Here is a 27,647-nt window from a genome sequence, read left to right on the forward strand (position 1 = left end):
GCTTGAGTCTGAATTTTTCATACAAGTGGATTGGTAAATGATTAAATTAAATTTCAAGACTTTTTACATTTTTGTTCATTTTATCTCAACGTGACATGTGTTAATTATTTGTTATTGTAAAAAAAAAACCATGTCAATTATTAATAGTTAAAAAACTCATCGCACACTACTTGCAATAATATGAAAATGCTTAAATTGTCACTGAAATAATAATGTAAATGATTAAATTAAAAGGACAAGATGGAGAGTGAAAGTTTGTCTCTATGAGTAGTGTGGTGTGCAATAATATGAAAATGCTTAAATTGTCACTGAAATAATTATGTAAGTGATTAAATTAAAAGAGCAAGATGGAGAGTGAAAGTTTGTCTCTATAACCACTTTTATGTAAAATACAAATATAGATTAACTTGATTGTTTTTTTAGTAGGTAAAGTCTAATTACTTTAAATTAGTTAAATTATTTCATTTCATAATATTATTTGAAATAATTAATGTGACTATCGTAATCATACCGGTGGATGCAAATAACACCGTTGTTGTTACTATATAAATTATTGCAATTTGGTAATAGGTTTAGCATTAACTCAATGTCCGTGTCAATACTAAGTTACATAAATGTAACCAATTACTATAAATAAATCATAGACATATCTAGTAATTCATAATTAAGAGACTTTTCTTCTAAAAGAATAATTAAGAGACTTTTGTTTTTTTAAAAATGAAGAAATAGAAACAACAGACTTAAAGGAATTCAATTACTAATGATACTTATATCAAACAGTTAGAATTTAATTTAATTACATAAGGTGCGGTAATTCCTTGATAATTCTCACGTGCAGACAAGTCAAAAGGCACGTGCTAGGTGGCTATTGGAAGAGTTGAAAATGGACTTGTCTTTTTCCAGCCAAAATATGAGCACGTGCGTATCATGTGGGGGTTGTTTCCGATCGCACCAACCCACCTCTACCAACCAACCGCCGGTCGTCGTCGGAGCCGAAAACGACTGCCCTTGCGTGACCTTTACGCGGCGGGCCATTCGCATAATAAAATAATATTTTTTTGTATTTATTAGACTAAAAAAAGTTACTATTATCCGACGTGGCGTTATTTTTCTCGGTAACGGCAGTCGGAACCGGCGGTGCGCCACCTAACGCGTCAATAGTAACGCCTTGGCCTATTAAAAAAATACCAGAGGCTGCAGAGTTTGAAAAGCGCCATTTCGCTTCCTTCTTCTCTGCTAGGGTTTTTTGAGTGTCCTTATTCGTTTGCGTTGTCGATCGTCTGAAGAAGCTCTACGACGATGGCCGTCTCCTCCTTCGTTTGTAGATCTGCCATTTCCTCTTCTCTTATCGAAGCCTCTCGCTCCGAGTTGTCGCCGTCCGACGGCCTGAAGGTTGGTCATTTTTTTCCCTCGATCGTTTCTTGTTCTTTTGCTTTTTTAAAAAAACTAACTATCGAAATCCTAGTTGTTAACTGCATCATGAAAAATATTCCACTTGCTCGTCTGCTCCAATGCAGATGAATACATTTGTATGGGGAGAGGAAGACGGCGAGGAAATTTATTGTATTGGGATTTTTTTTATTATATCTATTGGTGTTAATTTCGGCTTCTTTAGATGTATTTGTGTTCTTATTACTGGATCTTTAGGTTGATTGGTCTCTCTTTCTTTAACTTGTTGTGTTCTCATCTTGCTTGCACACGTCGTGTTTTTTTGCTCATGTCTGCAGGCTTCATGCGCGAACTCTTCGAAGCTTCAATCTAGCATTTTTGGTTCTAGTGTCTCGAGCGGGTCATCTTCTTTACAGTTAAGGTGAACCTCAGCCATCTGGATGAATTTCATATGTTTTCATGTTGCATGGTCTAATTTCATTGCTAATTTACTTCGGGGATTTCGAAACGTGGTTGGTAGGTCATCCAAAAATCGAACCATCCAACCCATCAAAGCCACGGCCACCGAGGTACCTCCGACGGTCCAAAGTAAGTTCCCACCCCCCCCCCCCCCCCCCCCAAAAGAAACGTCGATATGTTTCGATTTGTCAGTTTCTAACTATTTGATTCTTGTTTTTTTTTTCCCTTGCTGGGTACTGTTTAGAAACTCGGAGCAGTGGGAAGACCAAGATTGGAATAAATGGTATGATTTTTCAGTGTTGCAAAACTGCTAATCTTGTTTGTTATTCAGTAGAATCACGTTCTGCAGGATGCTGAAAGGCTTTCTTTTGGCAAGTATTTGTCTCATTGGTTATTGATATATGAATTTAAGGCTCTGATGCTTTGAGTGGGGGGGGGGGGGGGGGGGGGGTTGGGGGGAGCAGGGGAGTAGTCTCAATGACGATTGTTTGATGGTCAGTTTCGTAGACTCTTTATTTCTTGGTCGAGGAGTTATCTTTATGGTTCTTAATCTTTGTGTTATTTAAGGAAATAAAGTCTGCGGGGCCCAAGCTGTGTCAGCTTAAGCGGGTGATGCACAATGTGCATAAATAATTTTGGATATACTTATAGATATGTTATCACTTAATGACAAAATAATGTTATTGTAGAAAATAGAAGAAGAAGAATGATAAGCTTAGTGAACAACACTTATGTGTATAATACTATAAAAATGAAGCAAAAGGTTTTAGAATGTTATAAAAGCAAGAATTATAGATCTCATTGAAGTGCCATGATTGAGTGAGGCTATATGCCAACGGTGCACAAGAAGCCTGCCCTCTCAAAACTGGGCTTCAACTAATGCAATAAAAACTTCTATAGGGCTTATCTTTTATTGTTTCATCGTGTCAGGAGGCATTCTCCATAAATTGTTTATTCACCATTTTCAAGGAAGGTGTCTATTTTGTTACTTTCAGTAATTTGATACTGGAAGATAATCTATTGCATAGGTCAATGTAGTTTTTTGCTTTCCATTTGATTGGGGTACTTTTTTGCCCTTAGTTTGATTGCTTGTTGCTTTCCTATAACATTCATGGGACTAACTTGAAATTTTTGTGATGATTCACTATACAGGTTTTGGTCGAATTGGAAGATTGGTTTTACGGATTGCAATCTCCAGGGATGATATTGATGTCGTAGCGGTTAATGATCCGTTTGTTGATGCTAAATACATGGTATGCAGAAGTTTAGTTAACGATCCATTTGGATGTTAAGTACGTAGCAAGGATAAGTTTGATAGGGAATTTTTTTTTTCTCATACATATATAGGGTTAGTGGGGTGTAAATTGAAATTAGTTTCTTGTGCTTGTTTGCTAAATTTTTCAATCGGAAGGAAATTAACTTTCATTAGATGTAGCAAAATACAAAAAGTGATGAGAAATCAGCTCAAAGCCAAGAGGAGACACAAAGAATGATTCTACGTACTTATACGAAGAGCTCCAAGGGAAGCTTTAGAAAGTATGATATCCTATACTTCTTCTCCACCTTCCTGGATTTGAAGGGATTGCAAACCCAAGATTTTGTTTCCCCTTCTTTCACTATGAAATTTCAACTTTATAGGCCTCAAAGGGCAGCCCGATTAGCAAGGACTTGAGGTTTCTTGGTCATACTGGCTTAGAGGTCTTAAGTTCGAACTTTTTAGTGAGCTTAATACCAAAAGCCCTTGATGTCTCCCGAGTTCAGGCCTGGGGTGGGCGCCCTGGGTATAGGGAAGCAAAACCCGAACTCCCAATTATAAAAAAATAATTAAAAAGGGAGAAAATTCGGCATTACTTGTTAAGTAAGTTCTGTTCTAGATAGGACAGTCTATGTGAACATTGTTATTGAAAGGGACTCAAAGTTACCTGACTTCTTGTTGTTTGTGTAATTACCTGACTTCTTGTTGTTTGTGTAATTTTCTTCCATTGATAGGGATATCTTTGTTTAACATAACATCCTGATGGTTAAGTTTCGCATGGAGGAAATATTTATCATGTTCTTCCTATTAATCCAGGCTTACATGTTCAAATACGATTCTACTCATGGGATTTTCAATGGAACCATCAAGGTTCTCAGTGATTCAACCTTGGAAATTAATGGGAAGCAGATCAAAGTTGTAAGCAAAAGGTAACAGGATATTTTATTCTCTAAAATATTATAGAATTAGAAATTAGTGTTGTGAGTAGTTTAACCTGTAAAAGTCTTTTGATGTTCTTTTTTATTCTGTTGTTTGATTCTATAGCAAATAAACTCCATTGGAGACTTAATGAAAAGTGCAGTTTCCTAAAAAAAAAAAAAAAAACTCCATTGGAGACTGATTCTTGTGATTCATACTCAGGGACCCTGCAGAGATCCCTTGGGGTGATTATGGGGCTGAATATGTTGTCGAATCCTCTGGAGTTTTCACTACAAGAGAGAAGGCTTCAGCACACTTGAAGGTTGATGTTGATTATTGATGTATCATCCACTCCTGTTCTAATTTCTTGCTTATCCCATCCGCTTGATGTCTTTGAACCACAAGTTAAAAAAGTTTCACTTTGCACTGTAGGGCGGTGCTAAGAAAGTTGTAATATCAGCTCCATCAGCCGATGCACCAATGTTTGTTGTTGGTGTTAATGAAAAAACGTACAAGCCGACAATGGATATTGTCTCCAATGCAAGTTGTACTACCAACTGTCTTGCACCTCTTGCCAAGGTATGATGGAACTCTGAATGTGTTGAGTATTTTGGCATGTTTTTCTTGGATTTGTATTTACTGTGTGGTTTATAGTAAGACACATGTATAATTTTCACTCCATTATAACTATAGAGACTTGGCACCCTTTGTTCTCTATACGAGCTCTACCTGACTCAAATTGTCTGCTATGCCATGTAGGTTGTTCATGAGGAATTTGGTATTGTTGAAGGTCTAATGACTACAGTGCATGCAACGACAGGTCCCTCATTCTCTCTCAAGCTCCTAAGTTATTTTATGTGCGCCAAATGCCAATTGTATTTTTTCTTCTTTTCTTTTCAGCAACGCAAAAGACTGTTGATGGCCCTTCAATGAAGGATTGGAGAGGAGGCCGTGGTGCTGCACAAAATATAATTCCTAGCTCAACTGGTGCTGCCAAGGTATGTAGCCTATAAAATTTATAAATCTTTGTGGTTTGTTCAATCAATTGAAAAAGTCATGGATTTTTTTTTTTTAAATTGATTTTTAACTGCAGGCTGTTGGTAAAGTTCTTCCAGAGCTAAATGGAAAGCTTACTGGAATGGCTTTCCGTGTCCCAACACCCAATGTATCTGTTGTAGACTTGACTTGCCGACTTGAAAAGAGTGCTTCATATGAAGATGTAAAGGCAGCAGTAAAGTACGTCTTGCACTCGATCAGTGTGCCTTTCATTAAGTTTTCCCCGATTCAAATTTAGTTTTTTCCATGCTTGATGACCATTGGGATACTCTTTCAATATTCTTCTGAAGGCATGCCTCCGAAGGTCCATTGAATGGCATTCTTGGATATACTGATGAGGATGTTGTCTCCACTGATTTTCTTGGTGATTCGAGGTATGAAATTTTTCAGCATATTCTGGCTCAATTTGTGTGGCTGTACCGTACTAGATGTGGAAAATGGGATAAAGAAATAACTGATCAAATATAGTTTGTAAAAGAAATACTTTTAATTTGAGGGTCTGAATAACATGATTTAATGGTGTTGTAGGTCAAGTATATTCGATGCAAAGGCTGGAATAGGTCTCAGCACCTCATTCATGAAGCTCGTGACGTGGTACGACAATGAATGGGGATACAGGTATTCTCTCCCTATACTTCACACATTTTCACATTCTAATATCTTATGGACTGATGTTCTATAATTAAAATTATTTTTGGGATGGCTCATATCGAGTATTGTTCGTCTTTGCAGCAACCGAGTACTGGACCTCATTGAGCACATGGCATTGGTTTCGGCCTACAACTAAATGCTAGAAGAGAATTGTCAGTGGCTAAGCCCCCACAACTGGTAGTGATTTTGGTCCTCCTAGTAGTTGATGGAAGTGAGATAGATGTCTATTTTTTATTGGAATGGATTCATTCGGTTGTTTATGTAGAAGTTAGATCTTAGAGCATGAAATAAGGAAACATTTAACATGCAAGAGTGAGTGCATTCTTCCAGTAAACATATCTGGAGCGGCAGATTCAATATAAGTAATTGTGAAAGAACCTTTCCATTTCTTTATCCTCTCTGTGTTTCAACTTTCAATGTATTTTGTTCACATTGATCGACTTATTTGAAGGCGATCGAGACAATGGCATGAACCGAAGTCAAACAGTTTCTTCCACTGGCAGCTCTATTGATTGAACAAAGTCTTCCAGCAAGCATTATGAATGGTTTGTCTTTCTCCTTTGGATCTTTTACTATAGTCATCTTCTAAATTGGATTTTTGTTCAATTGCTGGGATTTTCTAGTGAGACACACGTCGCATATATTTTGCATAATATGATGATTGAGGTCATGGTTACGATGGCAGAATATTCTACTATCCTTTTCACTTGGTGAATTAGGTTCAACCACTCCTCTATGTCAATGGATTTTCCTGATGTTAATTTCTTCTTGATCAGTTTCTCGTTTGGCCTCATGCTATTATCGCCTTCCTAACATTAGCCATGGGCGGGGCGAGAGAATGGTATTTAATGACAAATGTTATATGAGGGATTGAAACAATGTGTTGGTCGGGAGACCATAATATGGCAATCACATTGAAGAATCTTTCTTCTGCATTTCTATGTTTTAAGGAATATCATGAATATTTATGAATTACAACAAGTGAATTTATGTTATCTGTTGCAATTATTCTCTTCCGAAAGAATTCCATTCCTTGTACTATTAAATATATTAATATCATGATAATGGGCTTTGGACCTCATTGCGCATTCGGATTTTGTACAAATCCTTTTGACGCGTTTGATTATCGTATAAATATTTCATATTTTAAAAAAAACAATTAAGCTAAAACTTTAGAGAAAAAGACTCAATTATTTAATCTTGACGAAATAGAGAACAAGAAATTTTAATTAGTGATCATCGAAGAACACCTAAACATTTTTTATTTTGGAAAAAAAAATCAGAAAAAGGAAAACTAGTAATATGAAACATGGAATTCCGAAGAAGTTATCAATATTTCTACCTCGGTTTTCCCCCAAACTTGCTCCAATCCAACCATGAAAATAACACATATTTAAACAGTTTTCTTCTTTTTCTAAAAAATACATTTTACCCCCAAAAGATTGGACGTTCAAGATATGTTGCATGAAAGGAAAAAAAAATCTTAAAAAAGATTAAGAAAAAAAAAACACATCAAACGCCAAAGTGGAAAAAAGCACAGATGAATTTAGTTATAGGAAAGCACGTAAGCTCCTACAAAGCATTTTCACAACACAAAGTATTTCAATTATTTAAACAAACCTCTTACTTTCACAACACCCAAATTCAGAATGCATGTCAAATCACCCCTTTTCTCATCAAATAATCCAACACTTTTCATGCCCTTGTTTACTGAATCCACTCTTCTGATCTATTATATTCAACTCATCCATATTACTCAGCAACACTGTACCATCGTCTTTCCCTTTATAATGGTCTCTCTGGTTTAAGTAACAGAAGGTTCCTTCCTTCTAACCAGATTCTTAGCTCGGCTTTCAGCACAAAAAATGGCAGAAAATCCTAGAACAGATTCTTTCAGAACAGAGCTTTTGTCACCGGAGGGTGTGGCTGCTGGGACGGATGGAATGGTGGCCAAGGTGCCCTCATGGCGACTCAATATGGACAAGTTCCGCTTGCCGGCTACTACAAGCAAGAGATCTCATCATGGCATTGTTTACTACTGGAAGTCATGGAGTAAGCTTTCCAAATGCATATCTTCTTCTACTGTTACTTGAGTTACCTTCAACAGAGAAATTTTGGGGCTAATGAGCGTTTCTACTTTGACCCTAGAGAGACAGAGAAAGGTTGCTAAGTACTATGAAAAGCAGGAAAGTCTTGTCAAAGGATTCAATGAAGTCGACTCCTACAATGAACTGGGTGTTGTGCCTGGAACTTTAACAGAGGTCTCTCCTTTCTCTCTCTCTCTCTCGAACACTCACACTTTCTTCTCAGACACATTACACATTCACCTAGTTTTCAATATTTCAGGATGAAAAGAAGCAAGAGGAGAAGAATGAGAGATGGGCAATATATACATCTAATGTAGCTAACATGGTGATCTTCGTCGCAAAAGTGTATGCTTCGGTTGAGAGCAGATCACTAGCAGTTATAGCTTCAACACTAGATTCCCTGTTGGATCTTTTATCAGGTTTTATATTATGGTTTACAGCTTATGCAATGAGAAAGCCAAATCAGTATCGATATCCTATCGGCAAGAATCGAATGCAACCTGTGGCAAGTTCTCTCTATCAACTAAGCTTAGCTACTTAATTAGCAGAAGAGTCTCTGTTGGATGAAGAATGGGAATGCTAGTCTAAGAAATAACTCCACACCCAATGTTTTTAAAGATGAAAGCAAGAAATTTTTTGTGTTGTCATAGAATCAATAAACAAGTTCACCAGTAGAATAAAAGTCAAGTCTTCTTAGAACATATACAGAAGAAAGCAAAATTGCATGGACTAACCTTTCAAATTTATGCCAGGGAATTGTTGTGTTTGCATCAGTCATGGCGACTCTTGGAATACAAATATTGCTTGAATCAGCTCGAGAACTTATTTCAAAGGTAACTAGTTCATTATCAATCGATACAAGAGAACACACCTGTATTTTTTCCATATTTGCGTCTATGATTTCAGGCTCAACCAGATAGAGATCCAGATAAAGTAAAATGGATGGTTGGAATAATGGCATCCGTGACAGTAGTGAAATTTTGCCTCACTATATACTGTCGCAGATTCACAAATGAAATCATCAGAGCCTATGCCCAAGATCATTTCTTCGATGTAATTACCAATTCAATTGGTCTTGCGACTGCCCTTTTGGCTATCAAATTCTACTGGTGGCTTGATCCCCTTGGAGCTATCCTGGTAAGTTCGCCACACACAGGATTCATATCAGTCTCTACTCATTAACATACTATACACTAATTACATCTATTTTCACATATTATGTATATGTTATAGATAGCATTGTACACTATCAGCAATTGGTCGAAGACCGTGATAGAAAATGTATGGTCACTAATAGGGAGGACAGCCCCACCAGACTACTTGGCAAAAATAACATATCTAGTATGGAATCATCACGAGGAAATCAAACACATCGATACAGTTAGAGCATATACCTTCGGCTGCAACTATTTTGTGGAGGTGGACATAGTGTTGCCTGGAGAAATGTCTCTCAGTCAAGCACATGACATCGGAGAAACACTCCAAGATAAACTTGAACAGCTTGATGAGGTTGATCGAGCTTTTGTTCATGTGGACTTTGAGTTCACTCATAAGCCAGAGCACAAGCCTAAAGCTTCATAAATGGTGAATAACCAATATGTATGTTGCATGGATTCCTTGAAGAGAGTGATTTGAATTGTGGTTCTTTGACTATTCAATTGTGTAAATCATACACATGCAGCACACAATTTTCAGTTTCCCAATAAAAACGGATCTGCCCTATAATGATTAACATTTTACCGAAAGTCTACGAAAATCAAGTCAACTCCGTCCTGTGATGATAAACATTTGACTGAAACTTGTACCAAGAAAATAACATGGGGATTGTGCATTTAAAACTAAAGCATCCAGGAAAATTTTAATAATTTCAAATGGAGAAGCTTCTCGGTGTCTGACAACATGAGGAGAATTAATGCAACAATTGAAATGAAAAGAATAACACTCAACAACATGCATCAACTCTCAATGATCATAAGCCAGACAAACATAGAGTCAGTTTCTATATTACTGGAGATCTAGAAGACTCTTGAATGATCCATTAAACAACTATGGAAATGCCATCCTTCTTGGGGGGAAGCACTACATTCTTGTTTCCAGGAAATGCATTACGAGAGATGTCTACCAGGGCCTTGAAACTATAAGGTTCGTGCATTGAGATCTCTGATAATACTTTTCTGTTTAGTTGAACGTTCTCCTTCATCAGCCCATGCATAAAATTGCCATAATTTACCTAATATGGTAGGGTGGGAGACAAAAAAAAAAAAAAAACACGTTAGTCTCTCTACATGGAAAATTATCCAAACATATAGAAGTATAATATTTTTGAGTAACTTGTAAAGAATTCAACATTGATCGGGAATAAGAGGCAATTCATATTGATGTAGAAAGTGAGAAACCTACCACAATCATAGAACATTCTGAATAATTTACGTGTTTCCCAAGTAGATGTTATTGAAATAGAAGAAGCAAATTGATCATGGAGAACACAAGTATTATTAAATTTACAGTAATTATTCGACCTAAAGAAAATTTCATTTCTCCCACTAAAAAATTAAACCAGTAGAGCAGAAAGTGCAGAACTTCATGAATCACATAAAACTATGCAATTTGGAACTTCAACTACCCGAAGGTCAAGTTTTTCTTGTGGAGTCTAGCCTACAGAATTTTAAATACCCTTGATAAGTTGCAGAAAAGCTTCCTACTTGGAGTTTATCTCCCTCAGTGTGCTGTTTTTGCTTAAATAATGCTGAAAGTATTGACCACATCTCCTTGTACTTGTGCTTCCAAATGTGGTTCTTGTTGGGGGGAATTCAGTTTTCTAGCTATTTTCCCAAGCTTGTGGATGAGTAGCTTCTTGAAGTTCTTCAGGGTTGGTTCTTGAAAGGAAAGGCCAAACTCCAAAGTCCTTTGGAGTTGTGTTGCTAGATCTATTTTTCAGTGCATTTGGAAGGAAAGAAATCAATGAGTTTTCAACGACATTGCCCGTCCCTTTGAGGATTTTTGTGAATGTGGACAAATTAGTACGCCCTTGTGGTGTCTTAACCCTAAGAATTCTTTTGTAACTACAGTTTAGTCAGGATCAATTTGGGTTGGAAAGTTGTATTTTTCTAGCTCTTTTGGGGATCCCACATCCCCTACCCTTAGTCTGTCCCCTATTTTTTTGAGCAATATACTCTGTTTTTTAATAAAAATAAAAATTAAAAAAAAGGTCTAGAAAGAACGAAAGGAACAGGCTTAGAAGCCAAAATTAAGGGACATGAGAATAACAGAGGTGGAAATTTGAAAAGCAGTTTCCCCCATTCCTCAGCCCCCACCCAAAAAAAAGGAGGAAATAAATCTTCAACGGTCTAATAAGAGGAAGTCACTGTCCTCCACAATCACATCCAACAGTCCAAAAGAATGATGCAACTGGTAATATTGATCGTCTATAGGATATACCTCTTTTCATCTCTCTCAATAGAACATGGTAACCTATTGAGTAGCACAACTTTCCAACACATGACATCTTTAGATTGTAATTTTAAGAACAAATATTTATTAGGATTACTAATTTACTATGGTGCTCGCAATAAAGTGCCATTATTCTGGTTGACAAAAGTTAAATTTTTACATTTTGATCTTACTAGTAACAAGTAATTTACTTTACTCTTGATTGAAATTTGTACAATTGATCTTGTTTAAGATGGGGAAGCTTCATCTTTCAATTTCTTTGTTTGGTTCAAAGATCCCATCCCCCATCTATTCTTCTTCAAAAACCTTTTTCATTCTATATATATATATATATATATATTATGTATATATGTATTTTGGAGGAAAAGAAAAAGAACAAGAACAAGAAAAAGAAAGGAAAAACAAAAGCAAATTAAGAAACTCAATACAAAGAGTGATTCTAAATCATAAATATCTCATAAACTCTGTGGTAGTCTGATGAAGAAAATTCAAGGAAAATGCACATACCCCATGAAGGCGTGTACCAGCATTGATGCGTTGTATCCAAAGGGAGCGCATGTCGCGCTTCTTATTGCGACGGTCCCTGTAGGAATACTGGAGAGCCTTCTCCACCCGCTCTCTGGCAATCCTTATGCAATTCTTGGCCCTTCCTCTGAAACCCTTGGCTAGCTTAAATATCTTGTCCTTGTTCATATTTTTTCCTTTGCTCTACAACTAATATTCATCAGCGTTAGTAATTGATCAATCATATACGAGTGTCTGACGATTCAAAACTCGAGGAGAGATTGTTTTCTTAAAATTAAACCAAAACAGCATCATTAGAAGTGTAAAGTCGAAAATGCAAAAAAAACAAATAAATAAAATAAGTCGAACTATCAAATACAAGAAACAAGTAATGACGATTAGAAACAATGTGACTTTCAAAATTTTCAGCTTTAGGTTTTTGGTTGAGTTCTGATATCCATTAGGAGGCAAGGTCTTGGAATAGGTTGCTAAAGAATTCCGTCGCTTCCCCCACTATTTCGCACCAGTGAACAGCGCCGAGAGCGAAACTTTTTCTGTATAGCCTACATCTCATTTCCCTTCGGGTCGTTGTTCTCAACATACACTTCACAAATAAAAAAGAAGAGTAGGGCTTTTACTCACCTCAATCTCTTTGCTGAAAAACAATACAGGAAGCTAAAGAGTGAAGAATGGCCGACGGCGAACACAGAAAAATAAGAAGAACAAGAGGCGGCGGCGTTGAGAGGAAAGAAGAAGACGAAGAGAGGAGGAGGCGTAAACTTATATGAGCATACGGCAGAAGGCTTGGGCAATTCATCAAACACTAGGCAGGCATACGCAAATAGAAAATCAGGAGGAAATTGAACACTCGACATACGAACACATACAAATTATATTAACTTTGTGCAGTAATTTCTGGAGTTGTGCGAGTTTTCTTCTACCTTACTACAGCTAAAGATTGAAAGCAGCGTGGGTCGGAAGCGAGTACAGGCGAAACAATGCTGCAATTACGTTAAACTTGTTGCGGAGATGGTGTATTCTTGAAGACGATTACCAGAGGAGCTGCGGCTGCCGATTGATCGATCGGATAGCGGCGGAATTGGCAGAGAGAATTTGCAGAATGCAGCAATCGTTGCGAGCTTCTGTGGTATTTTGCCAAAAATGGCGTATAATATGCATAGCAAAGGCAACCTAAAGACAACGGTTCGGTTTTCAGCTAACCCGGATAGCGAACCGATATTTTCAATTTGAGATATTGGACCCCGGTTCCAATTAACCAGACCGATTTTCAATTGGATCGATTTGGAAGAAAAGGACTGTGGGTCTGTAATAATAAATACTTTTTCTAACAAAACATATTATTTTGAATCACTCAAATTAACAAAATACTATTTGATAAATTTAATTTTTGTTTGTGAACTTCCCATGTCTGAACGTGTGCAAGTGCATAGTGTGGAAGGAAAAGAATTAAATAGAGCGGTGATGTAAAATTATGACCCTGAGTCGATCGATGAGGGAGTGAGGTATTGGAAGGAGGGCTTGTAACTGGATATTAGACAATCTGATGCTCAAGTTAGTATTAGTTCAAGTTATTAACTCTCAGCGTGATTTAATCGAAATTTTATATCTGTGTATGGAGTAGGTTTATGAAAGTAGGTTGGTGAGTCTTAAATACTAAGCGATTATAATTGTTACGTAATTTGTAGTGTTTTGTTGGAAAGACGGTTGAGTGGTTTTGTGATACAGTTAATCTTTAGTCGAGCTATAAATTAAGAGCAAGGTACTCTATGGCCGAGCTATCATTTAAAGTCGACATATTGCTATTTGTGGTAAAAAGAGTTCGAGGCTTTGTACCTCAACTTATAATCCGCTCTTCTTATTAATCCAGTGTCATGTCAACTTAGATTTAAAAAAAAAATTTATACAAATACACTCAATATTTTAAATTTATCCTCCGTAAATTTTCATTATTGAAATATTTAAGTTTGGCCTTCATAAATATAAGTAAGACCTAAGAGCAGTGAAAATAATTATCCTTTTTATTTTTGTTTGTTAAATTAAAAAAAAAAGTTTAATTGTAAACTTTAGTCTTATTTTGAAAACCTCTCTATTTTAAATTCATATAAATTTCATAAATACCATTTGAGTAAACATTCTTAATATTTTGAACAAAACCACTCAACCATCTTTCCAACAAAACACTGCAAATTACGTAACAATTATAATCCGCTTAGTAAGTAAGACCCACCAACCTACTTTCATAAATACGAAAACCTATTCCATACACAGATATAAAATTTCAATTACTTGTATTGAGAGTAAATAACTTGAACTAATACTAACTTGAGCATCAGATTGTCTAATATTTAGTTACAAGCCCTCCTTCCAATACCTCACTCCCTCATCGATCGACTCAGGGTCATAATTCTACATCAACACTCTATTTAGTTCGTTTCCTTCCACACTATGCACTTGCACACGTTCTGACATGGGAAGTTCACAAACAAAAATTTTAAATATATAAAAATATATATATATGATAAAAGTTATCATCTTTTAAAAAGCAAAAATTGGACCAATAATACCATTCAATTGCCATATAATTCTATATTTTATCAAATATATTTTTAAAATATTTATGAAATGTCTAAGGATAGAAGTACGTATTAATCTCTTCATGTGATTCAATATGCCTAAAACTTTTGAAGGGAAAAATTCTATTTAAAAAAAAGTAAAATATGCTTCTGGTATCGAAATTTTGTAAAACATTGCATCAATCCATTCATCAATCTGCCCTTGTTTATTTGTTGCCTTTTTGTTTGCTGCTCTTTAATCAAGTTCGAATCTCCTTTTAAAATGATTAGGGATATTTTTTTAGCAGCTGAGAGGTATTTTATTTTATTTTTTAATAAAAAAAGAGACCGATAAAATTTAACCTTAAATTTAAATAAATTATTGATGGATATGAATTATAAGACTATGGGTTCGGAACTGGATGTCATCTGAGTTCCCGCTCAAGAGTTGAAAGGGAGGGGTCATTTCGCTCCCAACGAACGCAGAAGAATGCAGCAGCTGCAATCCCGCCTTCTCAAGTCTTTCTCCATATCTTCATCATCAATCCAAGAAATTGCTTCTGCTTCCCCCAAAGGTCAGTGTCAGTCAATGATTTATATACGTTTATGTTTATGTTTTTGTTAACCGCGTGATTGCTGAGCGTTTAACCTTTATGGGTGCACCCAAATCCATATTTATCCATACATTCTTCAGTTTTCATTCCGTTTACTCTTCTCAATTGCTCGTATTGATGATGGGGTACTGGAATTGGATAGTTACGAAGCTAGAAACCTGATAATGTCGATTTTGTTCTGCGATAGGTTTTATTCTTTTTTTATTAAACTGTGGAATTCGGGCTTGGTAGGTTTGGCCAAGGTTGTACTGAAAAAGGGGAAGGCACAACTTTTTAAGGATGGAAGTCCTATGGTGTACAGTGGAGCTGTTGACAGAATAATTGGAAGGCCACCACCAAAAACTGGAGATGTTGTGCTGGTAGCTGATGGGACTGAGAAACCTATAGGGTGGGGTTTGTATAATTCAGTTTCCATGTTCTCTGTGAGATTGATGCAGTTGGAAGAGGAGGCAGCGAGGTACTGAGCTCACCAATGCTTGAACTCTGTGGTGCAGATCGCCTTCCTTATGATGTGGTGCTAAGTTTCTAATTTATGCGATACAGAGACCCTTCATGCACATTGGATATCGAGAAACTGATTGAAACAAGGATACATACTGCTATGGAATTACGAAAGAACTTGGGACTTCCATCAGCCAGTACTAATGCGTATCGCCTTGTTAACAGTGAAGGAGACAGGTATCGACCTCGAGTACTTTGTTCGTACATTATGCATTCCATATCTGTAAAACTTGACTAAATTTCGTCAACACTATGCATTTAGCTTCATTTTTTAACTCTATCTGTTAGTTTATATATATTCTGTTTTAGAGGGAGGGGTGTGTGAGGCTCTCAGTCTGTAACTAATTCTTAACGTTTTGTAAAATCTACCCAAACCATCATTTCTCGCATGTTTTGTTCCAAATCTTTTGATTGCATACTGGAGCCTATAATATCTTTATCCAAATGTGTTACTATTATTTTATTGCAGATTGTCAGGATTAATCATTGACGTCTTTGGAGATTTAGCAGTGGTAGCATCATCTGCTGCTTGGGTGGAGAAGTACAAAGCTGAAATCGAGTATTGTGTTCGTCGAATCGATGAAATCAATCATGTGAAATGGAGACCATCGGTGGAAATTCTGAAAGAAGAAGGGATAGATGTGTCTGAATTAAAGGATATGAACCCGTCTACTTGTCCTTTCAGGACAAAGGTAGCAAACCACTGCAACATTTGTATTGTTTCAAAAAAGATTCTTATTAGATAACTTAAAATGAATTCATTGTTTGCATTTTTATGTCTGGGACATTTCTCTACATAATTGAGATAAACCAGGTCCATGCCATGAAATATTTATGGTCATCTCCATGAAGGTAATGGCTCTCATGTGTAATGAATCATGAGTAAAACTGATCCTACATTTTTTAGAAAATCTCTAATGAGTGTCAAAAATCGCCTCCTCTGTTCCTTGATACCAACAAGGGGTAGTACAAGAATGTTCACCTATTGTCCATCGACTACACCTTTTTGAAAACTAGGAGGGGCCGGAGTTGCTTGCATGAGTAAGCCTTATACATGCTCCCATTACTGGATTGTGATCTATGTGGTGAAAAACTTGGTAACAAGAGAATCAACGAGATCATAATGTTAATGTAGAGGATACTTGTAAACTGATCAATGCATACAAATAACGAACATGCCTTTTCCTGATAGGCAAGGGAGAATGGAATTTTTTACGCTATTTCACTTGAAGGCCAGAAAACAGGGTTTTATGCTGATCAGCGTGAAAACCGTCATTTTATCTCAACGATTTCAGAGGGTCAGAGAGTTCTTGATCTCTGCTGCTACAGTGGTGGGTTTTCTCTAAATGCAGCACGTGGTGGAGCTAGTGATGTCACTGGTATACATTTTATCTTCTGTGTATATAATTGGAACATTTTCACATGCTCGTACCATTGTCTTAAATCAAATGTTTGGAAGAGAATGCTCCGACGGAGACACTAACTATTCATACTTAGAAATTCAATCATTTCTGTGTATTTGTTTGTTCCCTATCAAATTAGCTCGCAAACAGCACAACAAGTGGCGTTAATGCTGTTTGTGAGAAGGGGATGGGAAAGAAACAGAGTTCTCTAGAGTACAATGTTACTGTTAACTTCTCTAATAAGTTTGCTAATTATCAGGTATTGATTCATCATTGCCTGCTCTGGAGCTAGCAAAAGAAAACGTGATCCTGAACAACATGGATCCAGAAAAAATATCATTCTTGAAAATGGATGTCACTGCATTCATGAAGGATGCTCTATCTAGAAATGAATCTTGGGATATAGTCATTCTCGATCCTCCAAAACTAGCACCACGGAAGAAGGTATGATGCATTTAATTAATTGTCCTGGTACAGAATGATCAAAAGCTTTTAATTCGTTGATTCTATTCACTCTCAGAACAAAACCACGTGAATCCTTTCAACTTTTTGGTATGAGTGGATTTTTTGGCGTTCTTTCATGAACTTCACAGTAATAACCTTTTAGTCTTTGAAAATCTCACCCAATTACAATTCTTAGAAGTAGTTTTGAAAATCAAACAAGAAATTGATTCGAAAGTAGCATAAATAGAATTAATTTTCTGTACTTGCCGTACATTTACTCCTGATCAAAGTTTTCCATGAAGCATCCTGGTTTTGTATTGGAAAAATGTCTTCAAGTTTGTCAATAATAATTGCCCGCGTGACTGAACGGCCAAATCTATTACCTGTTCCATCTGCTTCCCAAACATTTGTTTGCAGTATCATTTTACTAACTAGAATTTAGCAGGTTCTGCAAACAGCATCAGGCATGTACAGGACTTTAAATTCATTAGCAATGCAACTCACGAGGAAAGGTGGTCTTCTAATGACCTGTTCATGTTCTGGAGCAATGACACAAAGTGGGATGTTCTTGCAAACGCTCCAGGCAAGTCGAATTCTGCCCCCATCCACATTTTCATTTGTCTCACAATAAAAATTGCCTATTTACACTCCTTACAATAGCATACTATCATTAAGCTGCGAGTGAATCGTCATTTGATTGAGAATACACGTAGACCTTTTAAAACGTATGCCCAAGGATGACCCAGTTTACAGCATCATTTTGGTTTATATATAGTATCTCTTCCATGATCTTGACTTAACTATATGATGATTTTAGCTCATTCAGACCATTTAAGGAAATTAGACTGGTTTATACTTATACCTTCTTTTAATAAACAGGGTGCAGCATCAATGGCGAAAAAGAAAATCACAGTCCTACGACAAGCAGGGGCGGCATGTGATCACCCCATTGACCCAACTTATCCAGAGGGTGCATATCTTTCTAACATCCTTCTGCGTGTACTCTAAAGTCTAAAGTTTCTCCCTCCCCCAATTTATTGCAGTTATAGAGGTAGCCACCATTGATCAGAAAACGCATAAGCTATTTAACATAATGATACTGCATTTGAAGTTACATATCACCTGATACTCCCACACATCTTCATACAAGAAGCAAAAATAGAAGTTCAATTACAATATTCTGTCATACACCCCTGCTCTTTCTCTGTTTTTTTAAAAATTGTCATATGAAAACAATATTACAAATAAAATTACAACAACAAACCGTGTTCTAGCAGCTTCTGTTTCAGTGGCCTCCTGGGCTCCTATTCCATGACAGATATGTGGGGTCCCCTAGTCGCCTGAGATGGTAAGAAAATGACAATAGAATTCATAGCAAGACCATATTATATATATAGGCCTTTTCCAATTTTTTTCAGGACAGCCAACGATTAACAGACCAGACACTCCACCTTTTGAAATTATGTACAAGATAAGCATTCACGAAGTTCAAAGTGTGTGGGAAATTACCTTGGCTTGACAAGATAGACGACTGTGAAAGCCATTGCCAAAAAGAAGCATATCCCACCAACAGTAAGATAAGCAATGCCAAGAAAGTCATTCTTCCCACCAAGCCAGCTAGTTGTAGAAAGCACAAGCTTCTTCTTGCCGTTAAAACTGTATGTGTTGTAATTGTTCTCCAAATCTACATCTATTACATCATTCGGGTTAAGTTCCACCTCTATCCTCCCATACAACTTTCTAAACGTCGGAAGAGCAGCAGTTCTCATCCACACAATAAGATCCTCCTGTTGACTCAACTGTTATGCATAATACAACACACAGGGTCAGGCCAACTGCTCCAAAAAACAACTGTGTTTTTTTTATGTTGTCAACTTTTCCCAGGTTGTTCTAATATCGAGAACAAAGTACCATAGCTCGCACATAAGGATTAAAGTAAAAGTATCTTTTTACTTACTGGTTTGTCTGGATCAAGGCTCTTCCCACCTTTCAGAGTACCATTCTGAAAGTTCTTGGGAAATACATTCTTGCCGAATTTGTGATCCCGGTCACTCTTCCATGAAATGCCTTGCTTGTTCACCGCAATTTGCTTGTTGTTAAGGGTGAAGTTATAAGTATCATTAAACAAACTCCATGCTATTAAACCACAAGGAACAATTGGCTGCCCGTTCGCATTGTCTTCAGGCTTGCAAGAGCCTGTATCGTGCGCACTGCCAGCATCTCTCAATTGCTTATCACTACGGCTCTGCACGTACCTGAATCACACACAACACCGTGACAAGACTTGGTAATTGAACACCCGCAAACAAATAAAAGATTTAGCTCAGTTACAGCATGCGATCAAGAATAAATGGGTGAGGAGATCCAGACCCTTGTATGCAGAATAATATAAGAAACCCCATAAGATTGGGCTAAACACCTGTATCAAGACCTTCATAGACTATCCATTTAATCACCTAATATGCATTTTTTTAGTTTGAAATTAAAGCTTCTAGCATCAATCATACACCAAAGGAAGATGTACCTGCGGTGATTCTGATAGAAATTGTCAAGCTGGTAATAGATATATATCGGTGGTTTCATACGTTTCGGTACCTACATAAAAGTAGATGGAAAAATAAATATTACCATAATGACTCTGATGGCCATCCTGATTCCTGGGATATTAATTTGTTTATGATTAACAAGACCATCTCATCTCAAGACCATATTACATAAAGAAATTTTTTCTTACACTAACTTCCATAAACCATAAGCTACTTTCGAAGTCTTTTGTACGTGTAAGAATCAAATTTGGAAATAGTGATGCAGCCAGAATCTTACTGTTATTCTTCTTCTGCAAGTTTTATTTGCAGTGCTCTGTATGAATCCAACCTTGTCGCCTCTCAATGTTTCTGGTATACACTCGGTTTCATAGCGATCAACTATCTCAATAACCTTACGAAGAGGAAAAAAAGCATCTGAAATCAATTGAATAAACTTGCCATGAAAATGAAATTGGAAAGGAAAAAAGAAAAGTATTCTTGTTTGAACGTACGTCTCTGGAAGCAAACAAGGTAGCAACTCCAATGGGGATAAAGACGATGCTAACTAACATGAATGCGGAAATCACCTGCACGAGGAAATATTCCACTTTGTTTGTATTGATAAAGATAAAGATATAAAAAATATGTGTAAAAGAAACAACAATAAATAAAGCCTACCCATCTTGGTGTGAGAATGGGTTTACACGCTGGAAGCTCCTGCTGGGTAAACCTCGAATCTGGATAAGAATTTCCTTTCAGTTTCATGTGAAATAAACCAAATTCAAAGGAAGAATTTCAGGCGAACACTATCTTTATTCTTAACTTTCAAACAGGAAATCTGGAAGAGTAAACCTAATCATCTCATCAATCTAAGAAGCCTCATAAGACTATCATTTGATCATTACAATCATACAGAGAACATAGGAGAGTTTAATTTACAAGCATTCGGGTAAAGTAAGAGATCCAAAAATTAGCATTAAGAAAGAATTCAAAACCCAAATAGCTGCTTGGAAATAATTAGCATCCCTATCAATCGTTCAATCGAAGGTCAAAACGTGAAAGAAAAGCAACCAAAAGTAAGTTATATACAACTACCATCCGTAAGAACTCGCGAAGATCAACGAAATTAAGGAAAAATTACACTTAGGTCGCTTCGAATTCCTTCTATTAGACGATGAATCGTTCGATCCCGGGCCTCCGGAGCTTGACGCCGTGTTCGAACTCATAATAACTGGATTCCCTTTCTTCTGTAGAAGCTGTCAACCCCCGATCAGAAGGAAACCCAGTTGAACAGAAGACGAATACAACGATGGGTTCCGCGTCAAAACTTTGTCCGAGTCTCGGAGATTTCAGAGAAAGGGAAAATCAGGGGATGGCTATATATCGAAACAAAAAGAACAAAAAACAGACAACAATTATAGGCTCAGCCTTTGGGGCTTCCCGTTGTTTGACTTGAAGAAAGAGGGAAAAAGAAAACGATTAAATAGTAGTTTAATCGTTCTTAATCTCTCTCAAGACGGCCAATCGAAGCTAGACAGGGCAGCCCTTGGTTTCTCTCTCCTCTCCTTCTAGAATGAAGAAGGAGAGAGAGGGAGGGGGGAAATGGAGGAGAAGGGAGGGAAAAGGAAAGGAAAGCTAATGAAGAAGAGGCAATGGCAGACCGCCGAAAACAGGAACGTTCGTTCGATCAATGGGGAATCGAGGAACACGGTGAAACTCCGCTACTTAATTCAATTCTGTTCCCAAAAATTTAAGGGTTCATATTTAATTAACTTAAAGCCACTCCTTTTCCTATTTTTCCTTCCGAGAAAGAAAAATATGTGTATGTTTTAATTTTTAGGTTAGATTATATAAAATTGAAGAAAAAAAACTCCCAATTTTGTATTTTGTTTGAAAAATATATCTATCATTTCACACGTTGTAATATATTATTGATATTTCATAAATGTTTAAATGAATATTAATCTAAAACGACGTGATAAATAATGTGAAAACTTGTCAGGATTAAGTTCGAAATGAGGGTAATATGTGAATTCTTATTCAACGGTAGAATGAGTATACTTCAAATAAATTGAACATAATTCAACGATAATTGAGATTGTTAGTTCGATCTTCCACCATACATGTTATACTAAAAATGATTGCACCTCAACATATAAATAAACTAAATGCAATAAATTGTACAATTTACTAGAACAATTAATTGAAACAACTAAACTAACATATACACTAATATAAATTAAATGATAAGGTGAAAAAAAAAGGAGTAATCGTAAATACAAAATTGAATAGAAAATGAAGATAGGCATTTGGTCGATAATTGAAGCCAACTTTTATTTAACCTAATTTTTATAAAAGAGAAAATGTGATAGAAGCTTCCCATTTTTCAGAGTTTTGGGACCTTTTTTTCCAATTTAACCTAATTTTTATATACAAGTTTATACCGTACGCATACTTATTATTATTATTTTAATTATTTGAATCTTTGACCAGTATTTTTGGGACAAAAATAAGATGGATTTTTCCATGGGCAGCCTTTATAATATGGCTTCTTGACCGTGGACCGCGAAGTTGGATAAAGTTGTAATTTTGGTTTTGGTGGGAAGACTTTTCTTTCATTAATTGGGCTCGTCGATCCATTCAACCGGTACTGGTGCTAGTAGAAATTATGATATCAAAGGAATGTGAAAATAATTGAAAAAATTATGCCTTTTATTTTATAATTCAACACTGCTTTTATTTATATTTATATATTTCTTTATTTTGCATCGGTTTTTTTTTTATCTTTTTAAAATATAAGTTAGATGTTAGAAAATTAAAAAAAATAGTTCTCAAAAACTTATTTTTTGTTTTAGAAAAAGGTTTGTCTCTAATAAAAGGTAAAACATGCTAAAGAAATGGTGAGAAATAAAGATAATTTTTAAAAACATAAAACCAGGAACAATGATCACAAAAAATAAAAAAAAAGCTTAACTTTTTTTCTTTTTTTATGTATTAGGTATGAAAAGTTATTACAATTTCTGTATTTCATAACTTTGAAAGATTAAGTTATATATATTCAACTAAAAAGTTAGAGATTCGAGCCCCACTCATGCGTATTGTTGAAGTAAAAAAAATATCGATTTTAAAGAGATAATTAGTATTTTAATTAGATGAATCATATTTAAATTAATTTTTTATAATTTGTTTTTTATATATAATATTATATTAAATTGGCATAAAATTAAGAAGCCAGTATCTGTATAGATCAATTAATTTGACCATCCATAACTTATAACTCCCAAAATCTAATTCATCCTCCAAATTTGTAAACGGTTTGTAGAATGCTTCTTTTGGATAGATAAATTTATCATTGTCAAAGGAAAAAAAAACAAAAACAAAAACAAAACAGACAAATATTTTCTCCAATTTGCTATTGATACACTAAATATCTTTTTTCTTCCTGAATAATACACTAAATATCTATTACCTTATGGTTAGTTAATTTTAATATTCATCCATAAGAATCGTATAATTACCAAAATAAAATATAACGAGTTAAATTAAAGGAAAAAAACAACGATGACTAACTTTTTTTTAATACAATATATGGGGATGGAGATCGAACTCATAACTCAATTGAAAATATATGTCAATTACTACTAAACTAACAGTGATAATAACTTAAAAAAGAAAAAAAAAAGAAAAAATACTCCAACATCTATTTAATAATATTATTATTTGTTATGAGAAGCATATTTTGCCCCTTTTTTTCTTTTGAAAAATGCTTTTTTTCTTAAAAAATATTTGCAATATTCAACAACTATATACACGTGTACCCATCTTACACCTATATTATTCCAAATGTAATTACAAGTATATCCATAAAATTGTAAATTTAAATATTTTAAAAGTTGATGAATTATTGATTAACGTAAATATGTGTATGTTTTGTTTTATTTTATACAGTCGATGAATGAGTAAATTAATGAGTGACATAAATATTATTGATTAATTATAATCATAAGAGTTGCTGCTTTATTTTTATATTTAAAATGGCTAACATTGATTTATTTGTGTACCAATTAATAGTCATCGCTTGTTATTAACCTGTATTATAGTTTGGATACATTTATAGCTTTTATTTTCATTGTTGTTTGTGTAATATTTCATGTAAGTTACGTTATATTTTTTCAACTACCAAATTGTTCTTTAATGTATTGATTTACTTTAACTAAATCGATATATTAATAATCGAAGAACGACATATATAAATGTCAAATAGTTTATAATTACTATAGTAAAAGACGAAATAAAGAGTTATCATTTAACAAATTATCTAAAACATTCCATCAATAAATTCAATATTGATATTAATATATATACTGTTAGGTTTCACTAATCAATTATATAATTTATCTTTTACCTTTCCTATTTCGAAGGTGAGTTATTTTTTTAATATTTATTTATCCTTTATAAATTTAAAATCATAAACATCTACATAGTGTATACTGGTTTCTTCCTTTGTTTTTATATCATAACATTAAAACGAATATCAAGCAAAACTAAACAAATGAAAATTTAAGTTATAAAATCACGTGCTTGTTTTTCAAATGGGCTAATCTTTTAAAAAATAAATGTTCAAACAAAACATGAAATTATTATAATCTGAAGTTTTAGAATATTAAAACATATGCTAAAATGTATTATTTAATTATAAAATAAAAAAGCGTAGGTATTAATATTGTTTATGCAAAGAATTGTACAATGTCAAACCTTTGGTCAAGCTTGAACTTGGTCCTAGCTCCGATTTGGAACACAACGGAAAGATCTACACAAGAGAGTAAAATCTCCGATGCTCAAATCAATAAGTAACTCAGACTCAATATAAAATTTGAGGAGAAATTTGATACCTGATGGTGAAATGAGACCCTCTATTTATAGGTTTAGGCTCCGACAAGGGTTGCGACAAGCAGTTATCCTGGTCTGAGTTGAGGTCGAATCTATTGGGCTGAGTAGATGGAACCCGAACGGTTTATCCTAATATCAACGACTTAAAAAGAGAAAAAATTGTTAGGTTATCCACCTCATAAGGTGCCGAGGTGGACCTGCAAACACTTTCATCTAGAGGTATTTCCTTTGGCGGATTACTGTCCTCCACGGTGCTACGATTTCCTTCCCCAAACAAATATGTCACACGTGTCATGCAAATAAAAAACCATAACAAAAAAACATAGATATTAGATAGATTAATAATGTTTGAAACATAAACCTTACAGCGATAGAGAAAAAAAGAAGAATAAGAAAACTAAAGTTAAACAGTTTAAATGATCAAAATCAATATAAACATGCCTTGAAATGAAGTTACAAGTCAATTTTATGACTAACTATAAATTTGTTTATTATCTAAAAAAAATTATAACTTGTCCCCTCTATTTATTTTCAAATACATATTCTCATAAATATTTATGTGATAATTACGAACATAGTTGGAATAAATATTAAAAAATAAATACGTAAAACACTTGGTTGAGGTGCAAGTATCTTGTTATTTTTAACGAGATTCAAGTCCCCTACTTTGTGTATTTATTTATTATCTACTAGTGCAACGATTATCTTGTAGCCTATTCCCTCGTAATACGACCCAACTAAAGAGAGAAAATTGATAAAGTCCATAAGATAAAATATATGTTGTATAAGTTGTACGAGTTGTAGAATGAAAATATAGTTATATAGGTGTTTATAGGAACTTTTAAATATACCAAACTTAATAAAAAATATATATTTTTTAACCTATTTTCAAATAAAGAAGCAAAATAGGCTTAAATAGATAAAAATCTCACTCATTTAAAAATTAAAATTCATAATAAATAATAAATATTAGAATGTATCGACAAATATCACATGAGGTAAAGGACCTAATCAAACCAACAAAAACACAATCATATACAAGAAAATTTAATTATATTTAAATATGTATTACAAGTCAAAGCGATCATAATTCAGTCGTAATTGACATATATTTATAATCAAGAGGTCGTGAGTTCGACCTCCACCACACATATTGTACTAAAAAGATATGTTTTACCATTTATTTTATAAAAACACCATTTTTATTTTAAACTATTTATAGAAAAAGGCTTTATTTTTTCAGTAAAATTAATACATAAAACGTGATTTACTCACGATACTAAGTTTTTCTTTTTAATTCAATAAATGTCAAAATTAAATATTGAAGCTTCAAATTTCATAAGGTATAAATACTTCAATTTTAACCACTAAATCATGTTTATATTAGCCTATTAGAAAAATGGTCACAAATTATTAAAAAATGAAAAATAAAAGGGAAAAAACCGTCACAAATATAGAACTATTTATATTTTATACCTCCCATATTAGATGCATTATTTTTCAAATTATTCGAATTATAACAGGACTAAATATTAGCCCATTCCACACATAATTACGTAAATATGATATTAATTAAGACTCCATTTACGCATAAAAAATCATAATAAAAACCAATTAAAATAAGAGTGTTATTTTAATGTTGTTTTTAATAAATCTAATGGAAAAACGGGAAATCTATTTTACTAAAATTATTAGGAATTAACCATCATACCTATGACAAATACTATAATATCCAGTTCAAGTAGCTATTTATCGCTAAAAATTAACTATTTTTTCAGGAAAAAGAACGATGTTATTTTTTAATTTTTTTTTATGGGAGATGGAACCTCCAATATAAGTTATATATATATATATATATATATATATATTATTTTAGAAAAACATGAGTAAAGTACCTTATCCGCTTAGCTAGGGCTGTTATTAGTAAATTAAAACAATAATGAAATTTAATTTATTAAGGGGAACCATCCCAATTTCCAAAATTGAAAAGTTCAATCACGCACAGGCCACAGCCCCATTTGCGGTGAAAACTAAAAGGGATTAGTATATAGATGGTATATTTATGACACCTAATTACATAAAAGGATTGAAAGTACTATAATTTACACTTTTGTCTAACATAATTTCCAAAATAGATAGTTTCCATAATAGAAATTACTAATATATCCATCTCAATATTAAATCATTAATAAAATATGAAATTGGTAAATATTTATTAAGATATATGAAATCCCTAAAATCAAGCAAATTCAAAATTCAAAAATTGGGATTTTTAGAAACCCAAGATTTCGTAACCTCTTCATCTTCGTTGTTTTCTCCTTCTTCACCACTGTGACAAAACCTTTTCTCCATCATCAAGCTTCCGGTCGCGTTTCTGAAGAGATATCTCCGGCGGGTGCTTCTTCGTTCTCTGCAGAAAATATCTTCGGCGGGCTCCGTCGCATTTCAGAGGGCAACATAGTCACACTTCCTTCGTCTCTGGCGGCTACGTCGACCCATTACACTGTAAGTTCTAATTTCATCTTCTTCCTCCGTCACATGATCAATCCAGCTCGTTATGTCCACTTATACCGTATTTTATGTTATATTTAGGTTTCAATTTTGTACAGAACATTGGAGATATAGTTCTTATTGTATATTCTAAAATTAGGTTTCATTTTTTGACAGAATCTGTTGCTCTCTGGCTTCTGGTATCTCAATGTATTTGCTATTATCGTTTATAACAGTGTATATTTGAGTTTATATAATATAGTGATACAAATTAGGATATATAATATATATCTACATAAAAGTATCTCCATATATACCGGTTAAACAATTTCCATGGAAAATATAATAGGATATATAATATATCTCTAGTTTACAGAGGACTTTCGGTATTAAATTGGTATATACGAGTATATTTTTCTTTACTCGTTTGTTATGAGT

The 27,647-nt window shown here is 34.5% G+C and overlaps 5 protein-coding genes across 11 annotated transcripts; 3 read left to right on the forward strand and 2 right to left on the reverse strand.

The window, feature by feature from the left end:
• The first annotated feature begins 1,185 nt into the window (after positions 1-1,185).
• LOC111018002 (glyceraldehyde-3-phosphate dehydrogenase GAPCP2, chloroplastic) lies at positions 1,186-6,816 on the forward strand. 4 transcript variants are annotated; one of them, XR_015789175.1, is made up of 16 exons: positions 1,186-1,392; positions 1,728-1,810; positions 1,910-1,977; positions 2,081-2,131; positions 3,001-3,101; positions 3,920-4,032; positions 4,244-4,343; positions 4,454-4,600; positions 4,781-4,841; positions 4,922-5,019; positions 5,115-5,257; positions 5,368-5,451; positions 5,606-5,695; positions 5,810-5,905; positions 6,180-6,273; positions 6,505-6,816. XR_015789175.1 is itself a non-coding variant. In XM_088120377.1 (15 exons), the coding sequence occupies exons 1-14, from the start codon at positions 1,300-1,302 to the stop codon at positions 5,862-5,864; spliced, it is 1,287 nt and encodes a 428-aa protein (XP_087976503.1). In that variant the 5' UTR covers positions 1,186-1,299; the 3' UTR covers positions 5,865-5,905; positions 6,180-6,816. The 4 variants fall into 4 exon arrangements, 3 of the variants coding, with proteins under 3 accessions (XP_087976503.1, XP_087976502.1, XP_087976504.1); XM_088120377.1 differs by having other exon boundaries at positions 6,180-6,816; XM_088120376.1 differs by lacking the exons at positions 6,180-6,273; positions 6,505-6,816 and having other exon boundaries at positions 5,810-6,121.
• On the forward strand, positions 5,860-9,396 carry LOC111018003 (metal tolerance protein 9-like). The gene is made up of 8 exons (XM_022293927.2): positions 5,860-5,905; positions 6,180-6,273; positions 7,566-7,780; positions 7,877-7,989; positions 8,075-8,320; positions 8,568-8,648; positions 8,722-8,952; positions 9,049-9,396. Exons 3-8 carry the CDS (start codon positions 7,594-7,596, stop codon positions 9,394-9,396), a joined length of 1,206 nt encoding a protein of 401 aa, XP_022149619.1. The 5' UTR covers positions 5,860-5,905; positions 6,180-6,273; positions 7,566-7,593.
• A 250-nt stretch (positions 9,397-9,646) lies between these two features.
• Positions 9,647-12,932, reverse strand: LOC111018005 (Ribosomal protein L20). 3 transcript variants are annotated; one of them, XM_088120379.1, is made up of 3 exons: positions 12,711-12,932; positions 11,773-11,973; positions 9,647-10,045 (listed from the first exon to the last, which is right to left on the reverse strand). In XM_088120379.1, the coding sequence occupies exons 2-3, from the start codon at positions 11,956-11,958 to the stop codon at positions 9,854-9,856; spliced, it is 378 nt and encodes a 125-aa protein (XP_087976505.1). In that variant the 5' UTR covers positions 11,959-11,973; positions 12,711-12,932; the 3' UTR covers positions 9,647-9,853. The 3 variants fall into 3 exon arrangements, with proteins under 3 accessions (XP_087976505.1, XP_022149620.1, XP_022149621.1); XM_022293928.2 differs by having other exon boundaries at positions 11,773-11,979; positions 12,711-12,930; XM_022293929.2 differs by having other exon boundaries at positions 11,773-11,979; positions 12,824-12,919.
• Positions 12,933-14,728: 1,796 nt separating this feature from the next.
• On the forward strand, positions 14,729-18,492 carry LOC111018040 (S-adenosyl-L-methionine-dependent methyltransferases superfamily protein). Of its 2 annotated transcripts, none has more exons than XR_015789351.1 (8): positions 14,729-14,917; positions 15,188-15,413; positions 15,500-15,634; positions 15,927-16,149; positions 16,650-16,836; positions 17,120-17,304; positions 17,763-17,887; positions 18,184-18,322. XR_015789351.1 is itself a non-coding variant. In XM_022293977.2 (8 exons), the coding sequence occupies exons 1-8, from the start codon at positions 14,833-14,835 to the stop codon at positions 18,310-18,312; spliced, it is 1,308 nt and encodes a 435-aa protein (XP_022149669.1). In that variant the 5' UTR covers positions 14,730-14,832; the 3' UTR covers positions 18,313-18,492. The 2 variants fall into 2 exon arrangements, 1 of the variants encoding a protein (XP_022149669.1); XM_022293977.2 differs by having other exon boundaries at positions 14,730-14,917; positions 17,750-17,887; positions 18,184-18,492.
• LOC111018041 (ALA-interacting subunit 3) lies at positions 18,366-21,546 on the reverse strand. Its single transcript, XM_022293978.2, has 8 exons — positions 20,971-21,546; positions 20,508-20,566; positions 20,342-20,416; positions 20,128-20,241; positions 19,829-19,899; positions 19,262-19,559; positions 18,814-19,103; positions 18,366-18,644 (listed from the first exon to the last, which is right to left on the reverse strand). Exons 1-8 carry the CDS (start codon positions 21,053-21,055, stop codon positions 18,590-18,592), a joined length of 1,047 nt encoding a protein of 348 aa, XP_022149670.1. The 5' UTR covers positions 21,056-21,546; the 3' UTR covers positions 18,366-18,589.
• Positions 21,547-27,647: the final 6,101 nt, after the last annotated feature.

This window comes from Momordica charantia (genome assembly GCF_013281855.1).
Source record: "Momordica charantia cultivar OHB3-1 chromosome 2 unlocalized genomic scaffold, Mcharantia_2.0 BLBB01000002.1, whole genome shotgun sequence".
NCBI classification, from domain to species: Eukaryota; Viridiplantae; Streptophyta; class Magnoliopsida; order Cucurbitales; family Cucurbitaceae; genus Momordica; species Momordica charantia.

Bases quoted from the DNA above. Each gene is read 5' to 3' on its own strand.
- LOC111018040 (XM_022293977.2), top strand. From the start codon at position 14,833: ATGCAGCAGCTGCAATCCCGCCTTCTCAAGTCTTTCTCCATATCTTCA. The intron at 16,150-16,649 runs GTAGCAAACCAC...TTTTCCTGATAG, and splicing joins CTTGTCCTTTCAGGACAAAG to GCAAGGGAGAATGGAATTTT. The intron at 16,837-17,119 runs GTATACATTTTA...GCTAATTATCAG, and splicing joins TGGAGCTAGTGATGTCACTG to GTATTGATTCATCATTGCCT.
- LOC111018005 (XM_088120379.1), bottom strand. From the start codon at position 11,958: ATGAACAAGGACAAGATATTTAAGCTAGCCAAGGGTTTCAGAGGAAGG. The intron at 10,046-11,772 runs GTATGTGCATTT...CTACCATATTAG, and splicing joins CTGGTACACGCCTTCATGGG to GTAAATTATGGCAATTTTAT.
- LOC111018002 (XM_088120377.1), top strand. From the start codon at position 1,300: ATGGCCGTCTCCTCCTTCGTTTGTAGATCTGCCATTTCCTCTTCTCTT. The intron at 1,393-1,727 runs GTTGGTCATTTT...TCATGTCTGCAG, and splicing joins CGCCGTCCGACGGCCTGAAG to GCTTCATGCGCGAACTCTTC. The intron at 4,601-4,780 runs GTATGATGGAAC...TATGCCATGTAG, and splicing joins GTCTTGCACCTCTTGCCAAG to GTTGTTCATGAGGAATTTGG.
- LOC111018041 (XM_022293978.2), bottom strand. From the start codon at position 21,055: ATGAGTTCGAACACGGCGTCAAGCTCCGGAGGCCCGGGATCGAACGAT. The intron at 20,242-20,341 runs GTACGTTCAAAC...CCTCTTCGTAAG, and splicing joins CCTTGTTTGCTTCCAGAGAC to GTTATTGAGATAGTTGATCG. The intron at 18,645-18,813 runs GTAATTTCCCAC...TTACCATCTCAG, and splicing joins GTCTATCTTGTCAAGCCAAG to GCGACTAGGGGACCCCACAT.
- LOC111018003 (XM_022293927.2), top strand. From the start codon at position 7,594: ATGGCAGAAAATCCTAGAACAGATTCTTTCAGAACAGAGCTTTTGTCA. The intron at 7,781-7,876 runs GTAAGCTTTCCA...CTTTGACCCTAG, and splicing joins TTACTACTGGAAGTCATGGA to AGAGACAGAGAAAGGTTGCT. The intron at 8,953-9,048 runs GTAAGTTCGCCA...TATATGTTATAG, and splicing joins ATCCCCTTGGAGCTATCCTG to ATAGCATTGTACACTATCAG.